The sequence below is a fragment of the Zalophus californianus genome, chromosome 4 (assembly GCF_009762305.2).
Source record: "Zalophus californianus isolate mZalCal1 chromosome 4, mZalCal1.pri.v2, whole genome shotgun sequence".
Lineage (NCBI taxonomy): Eukaryota > Metazoa > Chordata > Mammalia > Carnivora > Otariidae > Zalophus > Zalophus californianus.
This window is the reverse complement of record NC_045598.1, coordinates 15806659-15826695: the sequence shown is the minus strand read 5'-3', so window position 1 is coordinate 15826695 and position 20037 is coordinate 15806659. Positions and strand designations below refer to the sequence as shown.

The window sequence follows — 20037 nt, the reverse complement described above, 5'->3', positions numbered from 1 at the left end:
AGAGCCCCGGAGGAGGCTGCCAGCACTCCGGGAGCTAAGTTTGCCTCAGCCTCTGCCTTGAGGGGTCACCCCAAGGCAAGCCCTGGGGAGATGACACAGCCCCACCCACACTCCCAGCCCAGATGGCTGGCTGAACGATGGAGCATTCTGGGGAGGCTGGAAGTAAGTAAAGGGTGAAGACCCCACCCCAGCTGGGTCTCTGCCCTGTTTGTGTTTTGTAGACGGAGGAGGACTACATTCCCTACCCGAGCGTCCATGAGGTAACTGGCTGGACCCCCTGAGCCCATCCCCGCCCTGAGACCCAGAGGTGCCCACAAAGGGAGCCTGGGTTCTCAGGTCCTCCTCCCTGCCAGGAGCCTGATCGCAGGCCTTGGCTGTGGGCACCGGAGCCTCAGCTTACTGGCCCAAGTCTTCAGAGCCCCTGTGAACCTTTAGACCCCTGATCCAAACCTTCCAGCCTCTTGGCCAAGGTCATGCTACCAACTCTACCTTCCCCCAAGTCCTCATCCTTGGAGACTGTGACATGGGGTTCCATGCAGCCTGGGTCTGTGCTTGCGGTAGGAGGAGAGGGGCTGGAGCAAGTCTGCTAGAGGGGGGGATGCAAGCCCTGAGGCCCACGTAGGCTCTGGCTCGTTCCCTGGCACTCCTGAGCCATGGCAGAAGTGGCCCAGTCTGAGTTGGGGGGGTGTCCCGGGGCCCTGGTAGGGTGCAGAGTGGGTGGCTTTCAGCTGAGTCCTCTTTCAGGTCCTAGGGCGAGAAGGACCTTTCCCCCTCATCCTGCTGCCCCAGTTCGGGGGCTACTGGATTGAAGGCACCAACCACGAAATCACCAGCATCCCGGAGACAGAGCCACTGCAATCACCCACGACCAAGGTGAAGCTCGAGTGTAACCCCACCGCCCGCATCTACCGGAAGCATTTTCTTGGCAAGGTGGGTAGTCCACTAGTGATGGGGGCCGGGCCTGGGAGGCAGCCAAACCCATGGGTTGGGGCTGGGTGATAGTCCCCGAGTCCCGGGTCTCAAAACATTTGTGGTGGATTCACGCATTCATTCAACAAACATTTATTGCAAAAGGCAGTATTATGCCGTAGTGGTTAACAGCAGAGCCTCCACCATGGCGTGACCCTGGCTCTTTCACTTGCTACATGAGACACTGGACAAGTCACTTACCCTCCCTGTGCCTCTGTCTCCTCATCCATAAAAACTGAGACGGTGATGACACCCACCTCATGGGGTTGCTGCAAAGCTTTAACGAGAGCAATGCTTGTAAGGTGTTTAGAATGGTGTCTGGCATAAATCGAGTGCTCAGTCAAGGTTGGCAAGCAATGGGCACCAGCTGTGTGCTCAGCCCTGTTCTAGGCACCAGGTATGCAGCAGCAAACAGAAGAGACCCAGGCCCTGCCCTTAGGTCAGGGTTGGGAGAACAGTGCAGTGGACCGATGCAAACCCCTGCCCCATCTCCAGCTCCAGAGCAGAGGTCCTGCCCTGTGAAAACTTGTCGGTCAGCGGGTGAGACTGTGGGAGCTGGAGGGGAGGTCACATGCTGGGATCCGGGGTGTGTCGGGCCCCGTACCAGGTGCGGTGTCTATGCCATTTTACAGCCCAGGTGGTGGGGAGTGGTGTGGGCTCTGGAGTCTCATGGCCTGGGTGTGCATCTGGGCTCTTCCATTTTTTGATGGTGTGACCTTGGGCAAGTTATTTAACCTTCCTGAACCTGTTTCCTCATCTGTAAAAACGTGGATCATAAAAGCACGTGTAAAACATGAGAACCATGCTAGGCATATAGTGAGCACTTAATTAGTGGTGGCTGTTATTACAATCTTCATAATTACTGTATGAGATCAGGATCGTCCTAGTTTTTACAGAAGAGGAAACTGAGGCTCATAGAGATCAAGTGTCTTGGTGAAGGTCACACAATTACCGAGCTAGGAACTGGACCTAGCTCTGGCTGACGTTCCATTAAGATGCGCTGGGAGGGCTCAAACTCCTAGCTCAAGGGACTTGAAGACCTCAGCGCCAAGCGCCTGCCTCTCCCTATCTGCAGTCGGCGCCAAGCATTTGGGGGTCTCCATCACTGTGCCGAGGCAGGGCTTGGGGGGACTCTCGGCTCCAGGTCGGCTCAGAGTGTCCCAGAGCTGCAGATTTGTGGGGCACATCCCCTGCCCCTTTCTCCACCTGCCTTCTGAGCACAGGTGTTCGCATTTTAACAGGTGTTAACTTCCAGTATGACTCCTGGGCCGGGTGTGGCCAGGAGCCAGCCCCACTCCCAGGGCCGGGGCCAGCAGTGGAAGTCGGGGCCAGGCTGGGGTGGGATATCTTGGCACTGCCAGTCTGCTGTTGACTTCAGGACTTCCCCATCCGGAGGTGCCAGCCCTGGGCTCCTCTCTGGGGGATGATTCCTGCCGCAGCTCCCCCTTGGGCCTGCTGCAGTTTTTCTTCCCAGCCCTGTGGCTCCTCCAGGTGAGGAAGGAGGGTGGGAACCCGCCCGGTCAGGCGCCCCATGTGTTCATGAGATGTTTCACTTCCTGTTTCTCACGGACCCTGGCTTCAGGGGCCACCGAGCCACAAGCTGAGCCATCAGTCAGATGATTTTTACTGAGCACCTACTGTGTGCCCAGCTCTGAGAAGGGCAGGGTCTGGGAGATAGGTATGCGGGTACAAGTGTGGTCCTGTCTTTGATGAGGACAAACATTCACTGAACACCTACTCTCTGCTAGGCTGTTTATGTCCTTCAGTCCCTGCCACCATCCCACAAGGTAGTTAGCCTCCCATTTTACAGAGTAGGAAACTGAGGCAGAGAGGTGAGGCTACCCAGCTGGCAAGTGGCAGAGCAGGGATTTGAATGCAGGTCTATCTGATGCAGAGTTTGCCATTAGCCATGGCACCTGCTGCTTGGTGAAGGACCCCCATCTGGGAGTGAGTTGGCTTTCTGGTCTGGTTTCTGGAAGCCCCACGCTCAGCTCCGCCCTCTCTCCGGGCCCCCGCCTCCCACCACAGGAGCATTTCAATTACTACTCACTGGACACTGCCCTGGGCCACCTTGTCTTCTCACTCAAGTATGATGTCATCGGGGACCAGGAACACCTCCGGCTGCTGCTCAGGTGAGGGGGGCTGAGGGGACCCTGCGACAGTAGGGAGGGCTGAGGTCTTAACAGTCTAAAAGCCCAGCTCATTGTACCCACTCTTCTCATCGAGGCCCAGTGAGGGCAGGGATTTGCCTGAGTTGCTCAGTGAGTTTGCCCCAAGCCAGGCCTGGCCCCATTACCACCTCTGGTCCTCCCTCTCCCTGGGATGTGTCCCCTCTGGGCTTACTTTGTGCGGAGGGGCTTCCATCTCTCTCTCCCGCTGCCTAGCCCCTCAGCGTGACCTTTCTCCTCCCAGGACCAAGTGCCGGACACACCATGATGTCATCCCCATCTCCTGCCTCACTGAGTTCCCCAATGTGGTCCAGATGGCAAAGGTGAGGCCTGTTTGGGCACCCCAGGTGGGCACACAGCCGGGTGCAGCTTTGCCTGTGCACACTGTCCCCCTGAGCCCCAGGTCCTAGCCCTGCCTGCTGCAGCCCTGCCTCTGAGGTCCCACCTCTCCTGTGTCCCATGACACTGGCATGCAGCTGTGTGTTCTGGGCTCCTGTCCCCGGCCCGTGTGCTTTTCGGTCACTTTAGAGCACCTTCGGATAAGGGGACCCCAGTTCTCTTCACCACCTCCTAAGCAGCAGTGAGCCCCCAGTCCTGCTGCAGACTCAGCGGCTCCCTCTCCTTTCCGCTGCTATCGTCCCCAGAGGATGACCGGGGAGGCCCAGAGGCCCAGAGGCCCTCCCCTCAGCCCCTCCCTTCTCCCTGCAGCTGGTGTGTGAAGATGTGAATGTGGATCGATTTTACCCTGTGCTCTACCCCAAGGTATGGCTGCATCTGGGCCCCGCACCCTGGGCTGGGTGGCTAACTGGGGAACTGAGCATTTATGGGGCACCTGTTGTGCACAGGGTATTCCCCCCAAGTTCTCTCATTTAATCCACACAACAACTGTGCAAAGTCTACTTTTGCAGAAGAGGAAGCAGAGGGCCAAAATGGCCCTGTGCCTTATCTGGCGACACACAGCAGATGAAGGAGTTCCGCCTTTGCCTGTAGTGTCGTCCGCCTTGGAGGCAGGCCTTGCTTCCGGGAACTCTCAATGCCATTTGGGGACCCTCCCAAGGGCACTCAGTGCTCCTGAGCCAGGGGACTCCACTTGGCCTTGCCTTCTGGCCCGAGGGGACATGGGGCGAGGGAACAAGCAGGGGCCTGCCTCCACAAATGCCGCCCCCCAGACAGCGGCTGTGCTCCCAGCTCCGGCGATGGCTTTGACGCCCTGTGGCCTTGTGGGGAAAAGCAGCGGGGCTTGTCTTGAGTGAGTCAGGGGTGCTTCCTGGAAGACATGTCAGCCCTCGTGGCTCTGACTGAGTCCTGGAACAAGGGGATGCTGTGGTCCAGGAAGGGTCCCCCAAAGGAAGGGGCCTCCGAAATCAGATGTTACCTCTCAGGTACAAAAGAGGCAACTGAGGCCCAAGGTAAGGGGAATGCCTCCAGGCGCCACAGCAAGTTGGTGGGACTTGACTCATTCAAGAATGATGCTGTGGGTTTACAGAGGAGCCAAGGAACAAGTTGGGTATTACAGAGTGGACTCAGATGAGGGCCTGTGGGCAAGACTCAAGGGCAGTGAGCTTCAGCTTTGGTCGTGAGTTCAAGTCCCAGCTCTGCCACTCGCGGGCAGGTGACCTGAGGCAAGTCACAAGTTACTTAAGCTCTCTGAACCTTGGTTTCTTCATTTGTAAAATGGGGACAGCAGCAGTGTCTCCCTCACGGGCTTGTTGTGAAGATGAAATGAGAGGACACGGGTAGAGTACCCGGTACGGAGCTTAGCACGGAGTCAGAGCAATAAACAGCGGCTTGTGAAAGCGGCCCATTTCATCCCTGGTCCTCTCCCCCAGGCTTCCCGCCTCATCGTCACCTTTGACGAGCATGTTATCAGCAATAACTTCAAGTTTGGAGTCATATATCAGAAGCTGGGACAGGTGCGCTCACCTCTTCCCACCTCCCCCACCCGCCTGGCCATGAATCTGGGGCCTCAGACTTTTGCCAGTGAGGGCACCTGCCCAGGGACTGTGCTTCCCAGGAGCTTGGTGGGCTGGTGCCCGGAGGTCCTCCTCCCAGCCTGCTCTGGATGTGAGTGGGGGGTGGGGGGCGGCTGCTCCGGGGCGCCAGCTCGGTGACCTCTGCCCTCCTTGTGTCCCCAGACCTCCGAGGAAGAGCTCTTCAGCACCAATGAGGAAAGCCCAGCCTTCGTGGAGTTTCTCGAATTTCTGGGCCAGAAGGTCAAACTGCAGGACTTTAAAGGGTGAGCATTAGGTGGGAAAAGCATCGCTTAATTGGACCCGTGCCCTCGGGCAGGGAGGGAGCCCCTGTCCTGGCCCCATGGAGGCCTGGCTGGGGCTGGAGACTGAGCCGTGGCCTGGGGGGCCCGGGGCAGGTTCCGAGGAGGCCTGGACGTGACCCACGGGCAGACGGGGACCGAGTCTGTGTACTGCAACTTCCGCAACAAGGAGATCATGTTTCACGTGTCCACCAAGCTGCCCTACACAGAAGGGGACGCCCAGCAGGTAGCCTGGGCACCCACCCACCTGCTTCCCACCTGTCCTCCGTCCCCCCATCTACCTGTCCGTTCAGTGTTCACCACACCAGGTTCAAGGGGCCCTGGGATATAGACATGGCAACGATCCATTCCCCCCACTTGTGGGCTCTAGTGAGGGCAGGGTGACATGCTGCTATAGTGTCGGGAAAGCCTGTTTCCACATCCATGCAATGGGGATGATAATGGCACTGACCTCATAGGTGAGCGTACATGCGGGAATGCATACTGAGTGGCTAGAACAGTATCTGGTACATAACAAGAGCTCAATAAATGGGAGTTAGTGTTTTTACAGGGAGAGGCATTGTGGGGTCACATGGGGGCACTTAAACTTGGCAGAGGTAGGAGTCAAGAAAAGCTTTTAAGATAAAGTGATTTCTAGGCCACAAAGGAGCTGGGAGAAGGAGAGGGAATATTCCAGGTGGAGAAAATGGCTTCCACCTTCTGCAGAGGCCTGGAGGCGAGAAAGTGCAGGGCATATTCTGGGGGCTGAACTCCGAAATTTGTCACCTATCCCAAGCTTCCTGAAGGGCTGTCCATTTGACCCCGTGCCCCCCAGCCCTGGGGGAATAAAAGGGTAGTGTGAGAAAAATGGAAATATTTGTGTTTAGTGTCCTTTAAGTTTCTCCTAAGAGGATCCTCTGTTTATCTCAGCAACATGAATGTATATGCTCAGTGGAACCTCTCTGTTCACGAGGGGCTGTGTTTGGGGAATTGAGACAGAAGGAGGGCTGAGAGGTAGAGCCTGGGGCCCAGGAGCCCTGGGTTCAAATCCTCTAACTCACAGCAGGGCCTTGCAAGTCTCTTCTCTCTTGGCCTCCATTTCCTCATCTGCCACAGGATTTCAAGAAAACGAAAATAATTTGAAGACAAGTTTCTCCTGACATTTCTTGGGGGTGGAAGCAAATCCTTAGACGTGCCCTCTGCCTACCCCAAACCCTCCCACCGTCTTGCGGGCACCCTCCCCTGCACCCAGCGAGCCCCTCTCTGGCCAGGTGGTGAAGGCCTGTGGCCCCTGTGCTCAGTTGCAGCGAAAGCGGCACATCGGGAACGACATTGTCGCTGTAGTCTTCCAGGACGAGAACACACCCTTTGTGCCTGACATGATCGCATCCAACTTCCTGCATGCCTATGTGGTGGTGCAGGCCGAGGGCGGGGGGCCTGATGGCCCGCTCTACAAGGTGGGTGATCATGGAGCCTCCCAGGGGTATCAGCCGCAACCCCAGGCCCTGCCCCGCCCTGAGTCACTATGCGACGTCTCTGAGCCTCGGTTTTCCCACCTGTAGATAAGGGGACTGTCCAGAGGACCCTGAGTCCCCCTCCTGCTCTGTGGATGGAGCATTCCCATCCTGCCTTCTCTGCCCTCCCCCAGATTATCCCCCTCAATGGAGCTGGTTACCCTCCTCCATCCTTTAGCTTCCTTGCCCTTCACTATGCTCCATGACCCCTGAGATCCTCCACCTCTTCTCACCACTCAAATTCAGGACCAAGGATGGAGGAGCTGAAATCCTGGGGTTCACTCACCCAGTCAGCAGTTATGGAACCTTCCCCAGCAAGGGGCAGGCCTGGGATGAATTAGGGCTCTCTGGCTGGGGTGGGGACTCCAGAGGAAATGCTGCTCTCCCTTCCAGGTCTCTGTCACTGCTAGAGACGACGTGCCCTTCTTCGGGCCCCCCCTCCCGGACCCCGCTGTGTTCAGGAAGGTGAGGGGGCAGCCCCCAGCCATGGACAGAGCAGGACGAAATGGGTGGGGGCTGAGGGGGGCACACATTCTGCCGTAAGAAGTCCTAAAGCCCCACTGTGTGCCAGGGCAGCTGGGCTCCCCTGACCACGTAACTGGGGCCTGGCTTTTAGTCCAAATTGATAAAAACTGTGATCTTTACTTAGAAAGTCGCGGAACAAACCGCGCCATTGTTTTAGCTTTCTCATAGCAGACTCTGTGGCCTTTCCTAACTGCTATTATCTTTTGACAATTACAGTCTTCTTTCTCCTAAAATGTTTGGAAAGGGGCACACGTTTCTGTCACCTGTCAGAAGCCACACTTTGAGCCTTGGCTTCGGACCCCTCACTTCTCCCCAGACCGAGGCAGTAGGAGACCCCAGCCAGCCCCTTACATCTGTGACGTTTGCTCTCCTGAGGGGTGGGCAACCATGAAGGGCACGGGGGCCCTCACAGGTACCTAGGCTGGGAGCTGAGAGGCCAAGGAGGCACCCTTCTGGGAGTGAAGAGGACGACCCCAGGGCCCCAGCAGGGCACGGCTCAGGGACTCCAGCCCCTGAGTCACTGGGGCTCAGCCCCTTGCCTCTGTGTTCATCTGAGCCCCTTTCTCCTCTCCACACTGGGGGCTCCCAGGGGCCTGAGTTCCAGGAATTTTTGCTGACAAAGCTGATCAATGCGGAATATGCCTGCTACAAGGCAGAGAAGTTTGCCAAACTGGAGGTGAGGATGGGCTGTTGGGCTGAACCCCTCCCCGCAACCTAGGATTTCAGCCCTGCCCTTGGGGAGGGAAATGCCATGTTCAGACTTTGGCCTGAGGGAGAACTGTCTGGGGTGGGGGCGGATTTACGTGTGAGCAGGGCTAGGGTCAGGGGAGGGGAAGTAGGGCATTTCCAGGAATATGTGAGGAATGTCCCAGGAGGCGCCCGCAGGTGGGCAGGCTGGCACAGAGGACAGCGTGGGGGAGGGGGATACCTGGTGATCGGGACAGGAGGAACCCTGGGGGCTGCTGGAGCTGCGGAGGAGCCCAGGGGAAGCCAGCGTAGGCTCCCGGGGCCCAGGCCCACTCCCTACTCACTCAGAGAAGGTGGCCCGGATTCTAATTGTGGAACGAAGGGCCCATCACCGGGCTCTCTCCTGATGGCCTCCCCCTGGCCCACAGGAGCGGACACGGGCCGCCCTCTTGGAGACGCTCTATGAGGAACTGCACATCCACAGTCAGTCCATGATGGGCCTGGGCGGTGACGAGGACAAGATGGAGAATGGCGGCGGTGGCGGCGGCTTCTTCGAGTCTTTTAAGGTGAAGAGCCGGGGTCTACCTGGGGCGGAGGGGCCGGGGCCTGTCTGGGGTGGACTAGGGGGGGGGTTATGGGCAAGGCTTGGGGGTGTGGCCGGAGGCGGGCTCTCATGGGGGGGAGTCGAGTGGGGGCGGAGCTAGGGGTGGAGTCAGGGGCGGGGTTAATAAACAGGCGTGAGATGAGCTAGGAGCTGGGTGGCAAGTATCTGAAGTAGAGTCTGGATGATGGCGAGCCTCAGGGAGGACCTAGGCTTTAGGGTGGGGCTCTGACTTGGGAGGAGTTAATGGTTGGAGGCGGGGCCTGGGCTTGGGGGTGGAGTCTACATCGGGGTTCTGCGAAGGTTGGAGCATTCTAGGTGGCAACCAGGTTCCTCTGGTGGTGGCTACCAGGTAAGCAGGCAGAAAAGAGAGGAGGTTTCTGTCCTCAGAGGGAAAGAAACAGAAGTCTGAGGTGCGGTATGTGAATTGAGTGGCCATAGGAGAGGGACCTGGCCTGTGTGACCCTGTGACCTGGCTGTCTGGTTTAGTGACGCCCTGGGTTCAAATCCCAGTTCTGCCACTTACCAGCTTTAGCATGCTCTGAGCCTCAGTTTCTTTCTTTCTTTTTTTTTTTTTAAGTTTTATTTATTTAAATAATCTCTACACTCAACTTGGGGCTCAAACTCATGGCCCGTGATCAGAAGTCGCATGCTCTTCCCACTGAGCCAGCCAAGCACCCCTGAGCCTCAGTTTCTTTATCTACTGGGTAGGGCAATGGCAGTTTACCTCCTACAACTGTTGAGAATTATTTGTAAAGGAGTTCGATTAGTGCAATATAAGTTCAAAAGCAAAATAAAAAACCCTGCCCATCTACCTCAGCAGTTGCTGTCCAAAGTAAGAGGCAGAGGAGGGGGAGTTCCTCTTTGCCGCACAGGTCCTGGACTCCCCTAAGCTGCAGGTCCCCAGGCCGTGGCTTCCTTGCCACCTTCTCCTCTTCCCACAGGAGGGGAACTGCCCATCCTCCAGGGGCCCTGCCAGGCTGTCTGGGCCTCACCCTCACCCCAGGGCAGGCAGCAACACTGGAGATGTGGGTTTGTAGTGGGTTTGCGTAAGGGGATTGGCCCAGCTGCCGGGGCCTGCCCTGGACTTAGGTGAACAGATCGTCTTTGAGAAAGGGGCCTGAGGAGAGCCCTGCCTCTGCCCACTGGAGACAGGGAATCGGGGGGGGGGGAATGAACATGGGTCTGGGGTGCCTTGAGGGGAGTGGGGGTTCAGTGGCCCCACATCTCTGGTAGGTGCTGGACCGTAGACCTGGATTAAGTCAAAGAATTTCTCCGAGGCAGCAGAGCCCACAGTTAAGGGCACGTGATTTGGTATATGGGTTCCAGGCTTGTCTCGTATGTGTAAAATGGGCATGATAATAGTGCCCACCTCGTAGGGTGGATTGAACGAGTGAACATGAAGTACCTGGCCCCATAGGAAATGTTCAGTACAGATTGGCCTAGAAAAGCAAGGAAGAAAAGGCGAGAGGGAGGAAAGAGAAGAAAGCAGGAGAGAAAGCCCTACAGGATCCTAAGATCAAGAAACTGAGGTTTCTGGAGGGCTCTCTGTGCGTGCTCTGGGTCATGCCCCAGCATCTTCTGCAATCCTTACAACAGCCACCTGAGAGTCCTAGGAGGCCCAGAGAGGTGCGGTAGCTTGTCCAGCATCACCCAGCAAGTTGGTGGCAGAGCCAAGGCCCAAACTACCCTTAGGTACCATGTGGACTTGCCCCTCCTGTGGCCTCGCAGGCAGGGACTTCCTGGGGTTACTGAGAGTGGCATTGGTGGGGAGGGACCAGATGCCTGGGCTCCTGGGTTTCCCCGGGGGAGGGGGACCTCATAAAGTCTTTGCCTCCTCCACTCCCACCCCACCTTCACAGCGGGTCATCCGGAGCCGCAGCCAGTCCATGGACGCCATGGGACTAAGCAACAAGAAGCCCAATACCGTGTCCACCAGCCACAGCGGCAGCTTTGCCCCCAACAACCCCGACCTGGCCAAGGCCACTGGAATAGTGAGTGCCCCCCCGCAAGCAGGCCTCGGCTCTCCCCCACCTCCGAGGCCTGCCCCCCTCCCATTGCCCTGCCGTCTGAGTGCCCATCCTGGGTTCTAGACTCAATCTAGCCACTGTTCTCCCTGGGGGTCCAATGTCCAGGCCACGACAGTGGGTGGGGTGCTGAGAGCCTGCAGCCCCCTTCCAGCTCCTCAGCCCGTCCCTCTTTCTGGTCCCTTATTCGGGTGACTTTCTGCGGGTCAGCTCTGGGGCTGCCTCCATTTGACATTCCTTATTGAACACATAATGTCTATCATGTGCTGGGAATTGGGCTGCTTTGTGGGCACCTACTGTCAAGCCTTGAGTTGCTGGGAGCATCTACTGTGTGTCAGGCTGCAGGCACGCACTGTGTGTCAGGACCTGGGTTTCTGTGTGAGCGCCTGCTGTGTGCCTGGCCCTGAGATGCTGGTGGGCGCCTACTGTGTGTCAGGACTCGGGCTGCTATGCGAGCACCTGCTGGGTCAGGACCCAGTTGCTGTGTGGACGTGTACTGTGTGAGCATCTACCGTGGGCCTGACCCCGAGTTTCTGTGAGCACCCACTGGGTGTCAGGTCCTGGGCTGCTGTGTGGGCATCAGCTCTGTAAGTATCCACTGTATGCCCAGCCCTGGGCTCTTGTGCGAGAACCTACCATGTGTCAGGAGATGGATTCCTGACTGAGTGCATGTATGTGCTAAGCCCTGGACCCTGGTGAATCTTCACTGTGTGTCAGGAAGCAAGCTGTGGTGTGAGCGTGTTCTCTGTGAGCCCCTTCTTCTGTGGGCCTGGCCCTAGGCTGCTGTGTGAGCACCTACTGTGTGTCGGGGCCTCTGTGGTTGTGGCTGCCTATTGTGTGTCAGGAACGGGGCTTCTGTGTGAGCATCTCCTGAGTGCATACCTACTGTGTGATTACTTCCTGTCTGCCAGCCTCTGGGATTCTGCCGCTAAGACCGGGGGGGGGGGGGTGGCGTGTGCTGGGCACACAGGGCAGATGAGGCCTTCAGCTGTGGGCCCATCTGCTTTCCGCCGCCCAGTGTCCACCCTGGCACTGCACCCGCCACTCTGCTTCTCCCCACCCCGCCATCCGTCTTCCATCCAACTGTCCCACCATCCTTCTGTCCTTCATTGACTACATGCTGCATGCCAAGCCCTGTGCTCAGTGCCGTGAGGCTGTGTCACAGGGCAGGAGGTTCCCCCCCCCCCCCCAGTCACCCCTGCCCCATGGTCTGGCCTGGTCTGGGGAACAAGGCGGGGCCTCTGCTGGCCTGCAGTCACCAAGCCCACTGTCACTGGAGAAGCAGGCCCACCCCCTCCCTTCCCACCGAGTGGCCCAGCCTCCTGTGGGTGCTGTCGAGGGGCCCCGGGGCCGGGCCAGGCCAGCAGCACCTGCCGTGGCAGTAACCAGACCCATTTCTGTTTTTGTTTTTGTACACCTCTCTCTTCTGCTGTTATTCCTTTTCCTTCTGCATCTGCATTTTCCCTGCTCTACCTTCCCTCTCTCCCCCTGCTGCCCGCCCCCACCGACACCTGTCTCTTCCCTCCTCCCACCCCGGCCCGCCCTCTTCTCTCCCTGCTTTCTCCTTCCCGCCTCCCTGTTCTTCCTGGCTCTGTCTGTCTGTGTTTCTCTCCGTGACCTCGCGTATGCTCCCCCACCTGTGTCTGTCCCTGTCACCGTCCGTTGACCAACTTCTCTCCTCCGTCCGCTGTGCCGCCCCTTCCTGGCCGTGCCTCTCTGTCAACCCCCGGCCTCACTGTCGACTTTGTTTCTCTCTGTCCGTCTGTCCTTCCCCCCTTTCCCTGTCCCGCCCCTCCCGCCCCCTCCATCTCTTGCTGTCTCTCTCCACGTCCGTCTGTCTCTCTCTGCCCCTGCCCTCTGCTTGCTTGCCAGTCATTGCTTATTCCTGGGAAAAGCGCGAGTAGATTCGGACGCCGGGGCAGTGCCATAGGCATAGGAACGGTGGAAGAGGTTGTCGTCCGCGGGGCCGCCGGCTCTGGAGGCTGCCTGCACGTGCTGTTCTCTGCTCGCTCCCAGGACGGAGGCCATATTGGGGACGTTGCCCCCTCTTTCCCCTGGGCCGGGCTCGGGGCTCTGCAGGGTGGAATGCCGGCAGCTCTGAGGGCACTTGGCACCTGCTTTGGGGCCTGGTACCTGTGCCAGAGCCAGTGCCCCCCCCCCACCCCAGCCAGGAGGCTTCTGGCCCTGCCCTGGCCCTTGGGACCCCGGCCAAGTCCCTGCCAGGATCTGGTACCCAAAGACCCTATGCCCAGCTGCACGTCCCCCAATATCGCCAGTTCTGCATGGAACGCCACCTCTCTCCTCTATCCTGATTCCCACCCCCCCACCCCCACACCATGAACCGGCCTGGGGGTTCCTGCCCCCCCATGTCTCCCTGGGGCCCACCTTCCTGCTTCCCCAGAGAAGCTGGGGCCTGCTTCTGGCGGCTGGGGCCTCCCACCCTAGTGTGTTAAGGAACAACTGGTGGGCCGGAATCTCCCCTAGCCAGTTTGGAGGTTCCAAGCTGGGGCGGGGGCTTGCGTTGCGATGTCCACTCTCTCCCCGTGGCCCTGAGCCCAGGTCCCATGACAACGTGGGGGCAGGGGGCTGGGAGCCATTCTGAGGTCTTGGCCTCTTCCTATCCCGGCCCAGAGTGGCTGTCCAGCCCCCTCCGCTCCTGCCCTTCTCCTGGACTAAGATTCCAGGCCCCAGGCTGCTGTGTGGTCTCGGGGGTGCTGGCCCTCACCAAGCCTCTTTCCCTGTCTGTGAACTTGGAGGGCTGTTTCTGGAGATGGACATTTCTCTCGTCCTTTCTTGCTCCATTGCCTCTGCTTCAGGACCCGGGGCAGCAGGGCCCCAGGTGGCAATGTGGGGGGGCAGTGGGTCTCCCAGGGCAGGTGGGCACTGAGTTGGGGCCTTTCCCTGCAGTCACTGATCGTCCCTGGAAAGAGCCCCACGAGGAAGAAGTCGGGCCCGTTTGGCTCACGCCGTAGCAGTGCCATCGGGATCGAGAATATCCAGGAGGTGCAGGAGAAAAGGTGGGTGGGCGGCTCCCCTGTCTCCTCCGGCCCCTTCCCTGGCCCCCATGCAGTGGCAGAGTTAAGCGAGCAGGAGGGAGTGCCCGCTCCTCTGCCCCCGTCCCTCTGCGGGGACAGTCAAGCTCCTGCTGTGTGCCAGGGACCAGGGCCAGCTCGTCACCTACCGTGAGACGCCTTCATCTGTCTGCGGTTCTGCTGGCTCCCCGGGGGTCACACCTTGCATGGCAAGATGCTGTAGGTGAGAGGGTGCAGGGGCCTGCCCAGGTCACACAGCCAGGGAGAGGCGGAGCTGGGATGGGCGGCCTGGCCCGTGGGGGTCTGCCCAGGTGCGTCTGTGTGGGCAGGGTGCAGGCAGCTCGCCTCAGTAGCAGCAGGACGGCCCCTGGGAAGCGGAGGATAGTTTCCGAAAGCGAATCCTGTCTCTACCACCTGGGGCTGGGTGACCCTGGAAAAGTCACTGTACCTCTCTGAGCCTCACTGTCCCAATCTGGAAAATGAGGCTAAGAACACAACCAACAACACAGGGCGGCTGTAGAGGTGCGGTGGGGGCACGTGATGCAGGGCAGGTCCTCTGGGTCCTCAGGAGTGGAGGTGGTACTCTCCTCCTGGCCACGAGAGCCCAGAATCCTGCGAAGCCTGGGTTCGGATCTCAGCTTTGCCATGGACCGAGCTGTGCATCCCGGGGCAGCTTCCTTCCCATCTCTGGACTGCAGTCTCCTTACGCATGACAGGGATAAGGAGAGGAGGAGGAGTGTCCTGTCTCCTGTAGGTGCTCCCCCATGCCTGCTCCTTCCCTCGGCCAGGCCGGCCGGGTTGCTGCAGGGACAGCTCTGGGGTTGGCCCCTGAGAATATAGGGTATGGGGACAAGGCAGGAGGCGCCCGTGACCTCACCACCTGGGCCTCGTTCTACCCTTGATGCCAGGCCCGGTGCTGAATCCCCCCACTGCCCCCATGTGCCCCGCAGGGAGAGTCCCCCCGCCGGCCAGAAGACCCCAGACAGCGGGCACGCCTCACAGGAGCCCAAGTCGGAGAACTCATCCACTCAGAGCTCCCCAGAGATGCCCACGACCAAGAACAGGTTGGGGTTCGGGGCACGCCGAGCCAGGGGGCTTGGACTCACCCTTTCCAGTCCCGCTGTGGGCCTGGGACTGCCCGGGAGCTTTGGCCCTGCCACCCCAGGGCGTCAGGGAGGCCCCGGCACCCTCACAGGTCCTCCTTTGACACACACCCACGGAGAGCTGCATTCATGCCAGGCCCCAGGCCAAGCTCCAAATCCAACAGTGAGCTGGGCGTCCATGTCCCCTGCCCCGTGGAGCTGACAGTCCAGAGCAGCGGGACCTGATGAGCTATTTCTAGATGGTGATGCAAGAGGACAGTAAAGCAGGGGGTGCAATGAGGACTTACTGGGGGGGGTAGTTGGTGCTCAAGAAAGACATCTCGAGCTGGGGGAGGCTTCAGTTGAGAGACAGGTGAGGAGCCAGCCCTGCTGAGACTGGCACGGCAGAGGGAAGATGGCTCCAGGCGAAAAACACAGCAAGTGCAGAGGCCCTGAGGCGTGCTTGAAGGATAGAAAGAAGAGTGGTGTGGTTGGAGCTGCGCGAGTGAGGCGCTAGGCCCAGGCGGACGCTGTGCTGGGTGTTGCTGAGGATAAGGTCAGGGAGGTGGGCAGGGGCTAGATCCCAGCTTTGGAAGCCATACGAGAACTTTGCATTTTACCCTGAGTGGGGCCAGGGAGGAGCCTTTGGGATTTTAGTTAAGAGGAGTGATGCTTTCAGACCTGACCGTGGTCGCCACATGAAGAGGTGGCGTGGGGAAGAATGGAAGTAGGGGGAGGCCACCCCTCCCTTCAGCGCTGCAGCTCAGCCCCCTCTGTGCTGGCTCTGGGAGCCTAGACTCCCAGACTGTGCTCTCCCGAAGGGCCAGGGATGGACGACAGGAACAGGGAGAGACAGGGCTTGCAGACCCAGAGTGGGGAGGTCCAGTCCCACCTTGAGAGGAGGAAATCAGGGAGGAGGAGACCCTCGGCTGAGTTTTGAAAGATGAATCTGCTTTTTGGGATTTGAGGGAAGGAATGAGACCGCAGGAGACGCAAAGTCCTGAGCAGGGAACAAAACCAAGAGGCTTGAGAGTAGACTGTGGAGTTGGAAGGCCTGGGTCCTAAACCCTGTTCTCCCGCCTATGGCTGGGTGACCTTGGGCTATGTGCCTACCCTCTCTGAGCGTTGGTGTTTCCTCGTCTGTGAGATGGGTCTATTAATGATAACAATGAGATAACTCCAGTAAAAGCACTTGAAACAGTGCCTGGCACAGAGCAAACGTACGCTGGACCATAGTTTTTCTGTTAATAGTTATTGTTATTACTGAATACCTCGCCAAGGAAATAGATTTTATTTGCGACGTTGGGGAGCCACAAGAGGGTTTTGCTCAGTGGAGGGGTGTGCTCAGAACCATGAATTAGGAAGGACAGTGGTGGGGGGAGGCTCCGAGGCCTGGGCAGCTGTGGTGGGGGCCACAGAGGTGCCTGGGTGGCTGCAGGCTGGGCTCCCAGGGCAGGGAAGCGGGGTGTGGTGCCTGGAGCAGACGCAGGCTTGACGGGGTGCTGTCTGTGGCAGAGCGGAGACGGCAGCCCAGAGAGCGGAAGTGCTGAAGGACTTCTCCCGCTCCTCGTCCAGCGCCAGCAGCTTCGCCAGCGTGGTGGAGGAGGCCGAGGGCGTGGACGCGGACGACACAGGCCTGGTGAGGGGCCCAGGGAGCCGTGGTGCTCTCCGGCGGCCCGGAGGATGGCCCTTTGGTCCCTGTAGATACTCCGGGCAGAAGCATGAGCCTGGGTGTGGCTGAGATGAGAGGGGGGCACCCAGCCCAAAGGAGTCATGCAGACTCACCGTCCCTTACTCTGAAGCCTTCCATGGCTCCCCAGTGTTGCCCCCAGAGAGCCCCATCTCTGAGGGCTCCATTGAAGAGCCGGGCCCTCCCCAGCCTCATCTCTTACCACTTTAGCCATTCTGTGCTCCTTTGCAGTCCCCCCAACGTACGAGGCTTACCCCACCTCTGGGCCTTGGCGCTTGCCATCTTCTCGGTCTGGAACACTCTCCCTGCCTCCTCTTTCCCCCTTTGTCTGACTGACTCCTATTCATCCTTCTCGACTCAGCCTCACATCACCTCCTCCTGAAAGCCTTCCCTGATTTTCTAGTCCTAGGGTAGGTTGGGAATCCCCCTCTTCATGCTCTCACAGGCCCCCCGGGGCTTTGCCCTTAGCACCCTTGTGTCATTCTTCATTCAGCAAAGCTTTAGTGGCCCCCTCTTCTTTGCCAGGCCCAGTTCCAAGTGCAGATGCAGCAGGGAACAGTGCAGACCAAGGCCCCGCCCGATGGAGCTCAGAGTCTAAGATTTTAATAGCCTCTTCACAGCCTGTCTTGCCTCCTAGACTTCACTGTCTGAGGGCAGGGACCCTGCCTGCCTTCTCTCATCAGCTTGGCCCAGGATAAACATCAGTGAATGTTTGCTGAATGAATGAATGGGAGTGTGTGGTGTATGCCTCCCACTCTGTCCTCCTCTGGTCTCCCTGGGGCAGACATTGCTGGGCCCCCTTCCTCTTTGCAGGGGGGGCGAGGGTGAGGGGTTGTGGGTTGCTGCAAGCAGAGGAAGCTGGGAGACGGGAGGGGAGCCCAGCCGGTGCCATGGATGAGGGCTGACCTTCCTTTTTCTCTTCCCCCATTCCCAGGAGAGCGTCTCGTCCTCAGGGACGCCTCACAAACGGGACTCCTTCATCTACAGCACGTGGCTGGAGGATAGTGTCAGCACCACGAGCGGGGGCAGCTCCCCAGGTACCAGGCCACAGGCAGCTTCCCCTGCCAAGCTCCTCTGGTGGCAGGAGGGGGCAGGGAGAGGCCCAGAGGGCTGAGACCATCCTCACGCCCCAGGTGGTGGGTGTGTGATGGGCCTGCCCCTGACAGAGGGGATAGTGGATGGGTCATTATCTAGCCTAAGATGGTTGAGGGCTGATGGCTTCTGGAAGGGTCTTGGAGGATGATGGAGGAGGAGTAAAGAAGGGAGGTAAGGGTTGGGTTCCCTGACGGAGGGACTTGGCGGGGCCGCGGAGCCCTCGTGCCTACCGCCCATCCATGCATCCATCTCCCTGGTGCCTCCCCGCGGCCAGTGAGGTGGCTCCCTCCTGCCCCCTTCCCCAGGCCCCTCGCGGTCACCCCATCCCGACGCCGGCAAGTCGGGGGACCCTGCGTGTCCCGAGATCAAGATCCAGCTGGAAGCATCTGAGCAGCACACACCCCAGCTGGTACGTGCCGCCACCAGGGGGCTGGCCAGGGCCGGTGCGGCCAGCCTTAGAAGCCGCCTGGTGGGAACGCTCCCCCAGGAGGGCGTCAGCTCTCGGGGAAAGGGGACAGGTGTCCAAGGGGACCGGGGGTGGGTGCCAGACCAAGAGGTCCCCGAGGCCAGGAGGGGCTGGGTTCGTCTGGCCTGGGCACAACCCGTGTCTTCTGCTTGTCTGTGTCTCCTCCCGTGTCTTCATCTGTCCTGTCACCTGCCTCGCCGGCACTCTGTCTGTGCAGGGCTGTTAGCCAGGCTCCCGCTCTGAAGGTGAAACTGAGCAGGTCAGACCCAGTCCTCGGCTCCTGTTTGGTGGGGAGAGGGCAGGAGAGGGCGCGGGTGGGCGGGAAGCGGGGATGACGCCTTCCTGGTCCTCTGCCATCTCCTCGGCCTGAGACCTCTATGTACCTGGATTCGAATCCTCTGCCACTCAGATGCTGGGTAGGACTTGGGGAGGTCCCTGGCCCCTCTCTGTGACTCCATTTCCTTATCTGTGCAGTGGGGCCAATACATGCTGCCTCACCCCCACCCACAAATTGCTGGGAGGATTTGGTGGGAGCCTGCCAAGGATTTGGGAATTGCTGGGAGGGAGGGGCCTGGGGGATTGATTCCCAGTGGGCCCAAAAGACCCAGAGAGAGCCTGGGACTCCAGGGGCGGGGGCGGGCCCCTCCCACTTCTGTCTCCCTGCTTCATGGTGTCTTCATCTCCCTTTACCCTGCAGATGAGGCTGCAGAAGCACAAGGTGAAGATGCTGTGTCAAGTCCAGGTGGATAGGACCTCTGCCCCCAAGGCCAGCACCAGCCTATGGGTTGCCCCCTGCCCCCACCTTGGCCACCCGTCTGGGCTGTCTCTGCGGGGCGGAGCCATCCAGACCTGGGAGGGGGAAGCTGCTGGCATCATCCCCACCCCTGAAGCTGGGGCAGGCCATCGTCAGTTGAAGCAGAACGCCGGGCCTGGCTTGTCCCCACTCCGGGCCCTTCATCACACCTGGGTACCCCTCTGGACTCGGGGAGCAAGATGGGAGGAGCGGATTGAGAAATCTCAGTGCATACAGAGCCTACCGTGGAGGCAGCGGGATGTGAAATATGGTGGAATGAGCACTGGGCTGGGAGTCCTGAGTCCTGGCTTCCAATTTGGGTTCTGCTGTGTGACTTTTGGGCAAGTCACTGTGCCTCTCTGGGTACCTCTGTTGCAAATGGACGAGATTATTTCAGAGGTCATTGAAGACTGCGATTCCATGCACCTGCCCCAGAATGGGGGCTTACCCTCCTAGGGGTCCCCCATCGCCCTACCTTGCTTCTTGGGTTCCCTGGGACCCCAGGTGGGCTGAGGGACTGGGAGCTGCCTATGCCTGTTGCCCCTCCTGGACCCTCAAGCTCTCCCACAGATCTGCCGATGCCCTGTCCACTGCCTCCACCTGACAAGTGACCCCCTTAGGGGGAAGAGGGACCTACCTGGCTTCTCAGCCAGCACCCAGCTTAACCCCTGCCATCCCATGCTCTGGGCACTCCAGGTTGAGGGGTCTCAGCTGGCCTAGAGTTATGGGCCTCGCCTTTGCGCCCCCCCCAACTCCCACGGAGGGGCGGCCAGGCACAGCTGCTGTGAGTCCACATCCTTGTGTGTGTCTGTCCACACTTTTTAGGCACCACGCCAAAGGCCAGCCTTCCAGCCCCAACACCCATTTTGGAAGCCCCCGTGGCTGTGTGTATGTCAGTAACAGTTGTACAAAATAAATTCTATTTATCGCTATTGTACCCCGGGTTGGACCTGGCTTTGTGTGCACTCTGCCCGGACTGACTCCAGACAGATCCCAGTGGTACCGAGGTACCAGCCCGTCCGTCCCCCTCACCCGACTCTTCAGAGCTGCTGCTAGGCTCCAGTGGTATCTCCACGGCCAAACCACGGGTTCTGTGACCACCAGGGTGCTTCCTCCCCATCGTGCTGCCCTTCCCTC

General features: G+C 59.3%; 1 protein-coding gene across 12 annotated transcripts in view; it reads left to right on the top strand.

Moving 5' to 3' along the window:
* Positions 1-19837, top strand: part of LOC113909707 (RAP1 GTPase activating protein) — a 64646-nt gene extending 44809 nt beyond the window's left edge. For 6 of the 12 annotated variants that reach the window (XM_027571243.2, XM_027571261.2, XM_027571188.1 and 3 more), the window contains 20 exons: positions 222-260; positions 745-930; positions 2998-3101; positions 3382-3460; positions 3846-3899; positions 4967-5050; positions 5273-5373; positions 5506-5635; positions 6690-6845; positions 7296-7367; positions 8017-8103; positions 8543-8680; positions 10578-10709; positions 12615-12692; positions 13650-13759; positions 14725-14838; positions 16372-16495; positions 17481-17583; positions 17947-18050; positions 18805-19837. In XM_027571243.2, the coding sequence (XP_027427044.1) occupies positions 222-260; positions 745-930; positions 2998-3101; positions 3382-3460; positions 3846-3899; positions 4967-5050; positions 5273-5373; positions 5506-5635; positions 6690-6845; positions 7296-7367; positions 8017-8103; positions 8543-8680; positions 10578-10709; positions 12615-12692; positions 13650-13759; positions 14725-14838; positions 16372-16495; positions 17481-17583; positions 17947-18050; positions 18805-19356 (2547 nt within the window). In that variant the 3' untranslated portion in view covers positions 19357-19837. Of the gene's footprint in view, positions 1-221; positions 261-744; positions 931-2997; positions 3102-3381; positions 3461-3845; positions 3900-4966; positions 5051-5272; positions 5374-5505; positions 5636-6689; positions 6846-7295; positions 7368-8016; positions 8104-8542; positions 8681-10577; positions 10710-12614; positions 12693-13649; positions 13760-14724; positions 14839-16371; positions 16496-17480; positions 17584-17946; positions 18051-18324; positions 18367-18804 lie in introns of all 12 variants that reach the window. The other 6 variants (XM_027571197.1, XM_027571234.1, XM_027571266.2 and 3 more) reach the window with 5 other exon arrangements.
* The last annotated feature ends 200 nt before the right edge of the window (positions 19838-20037 follow it).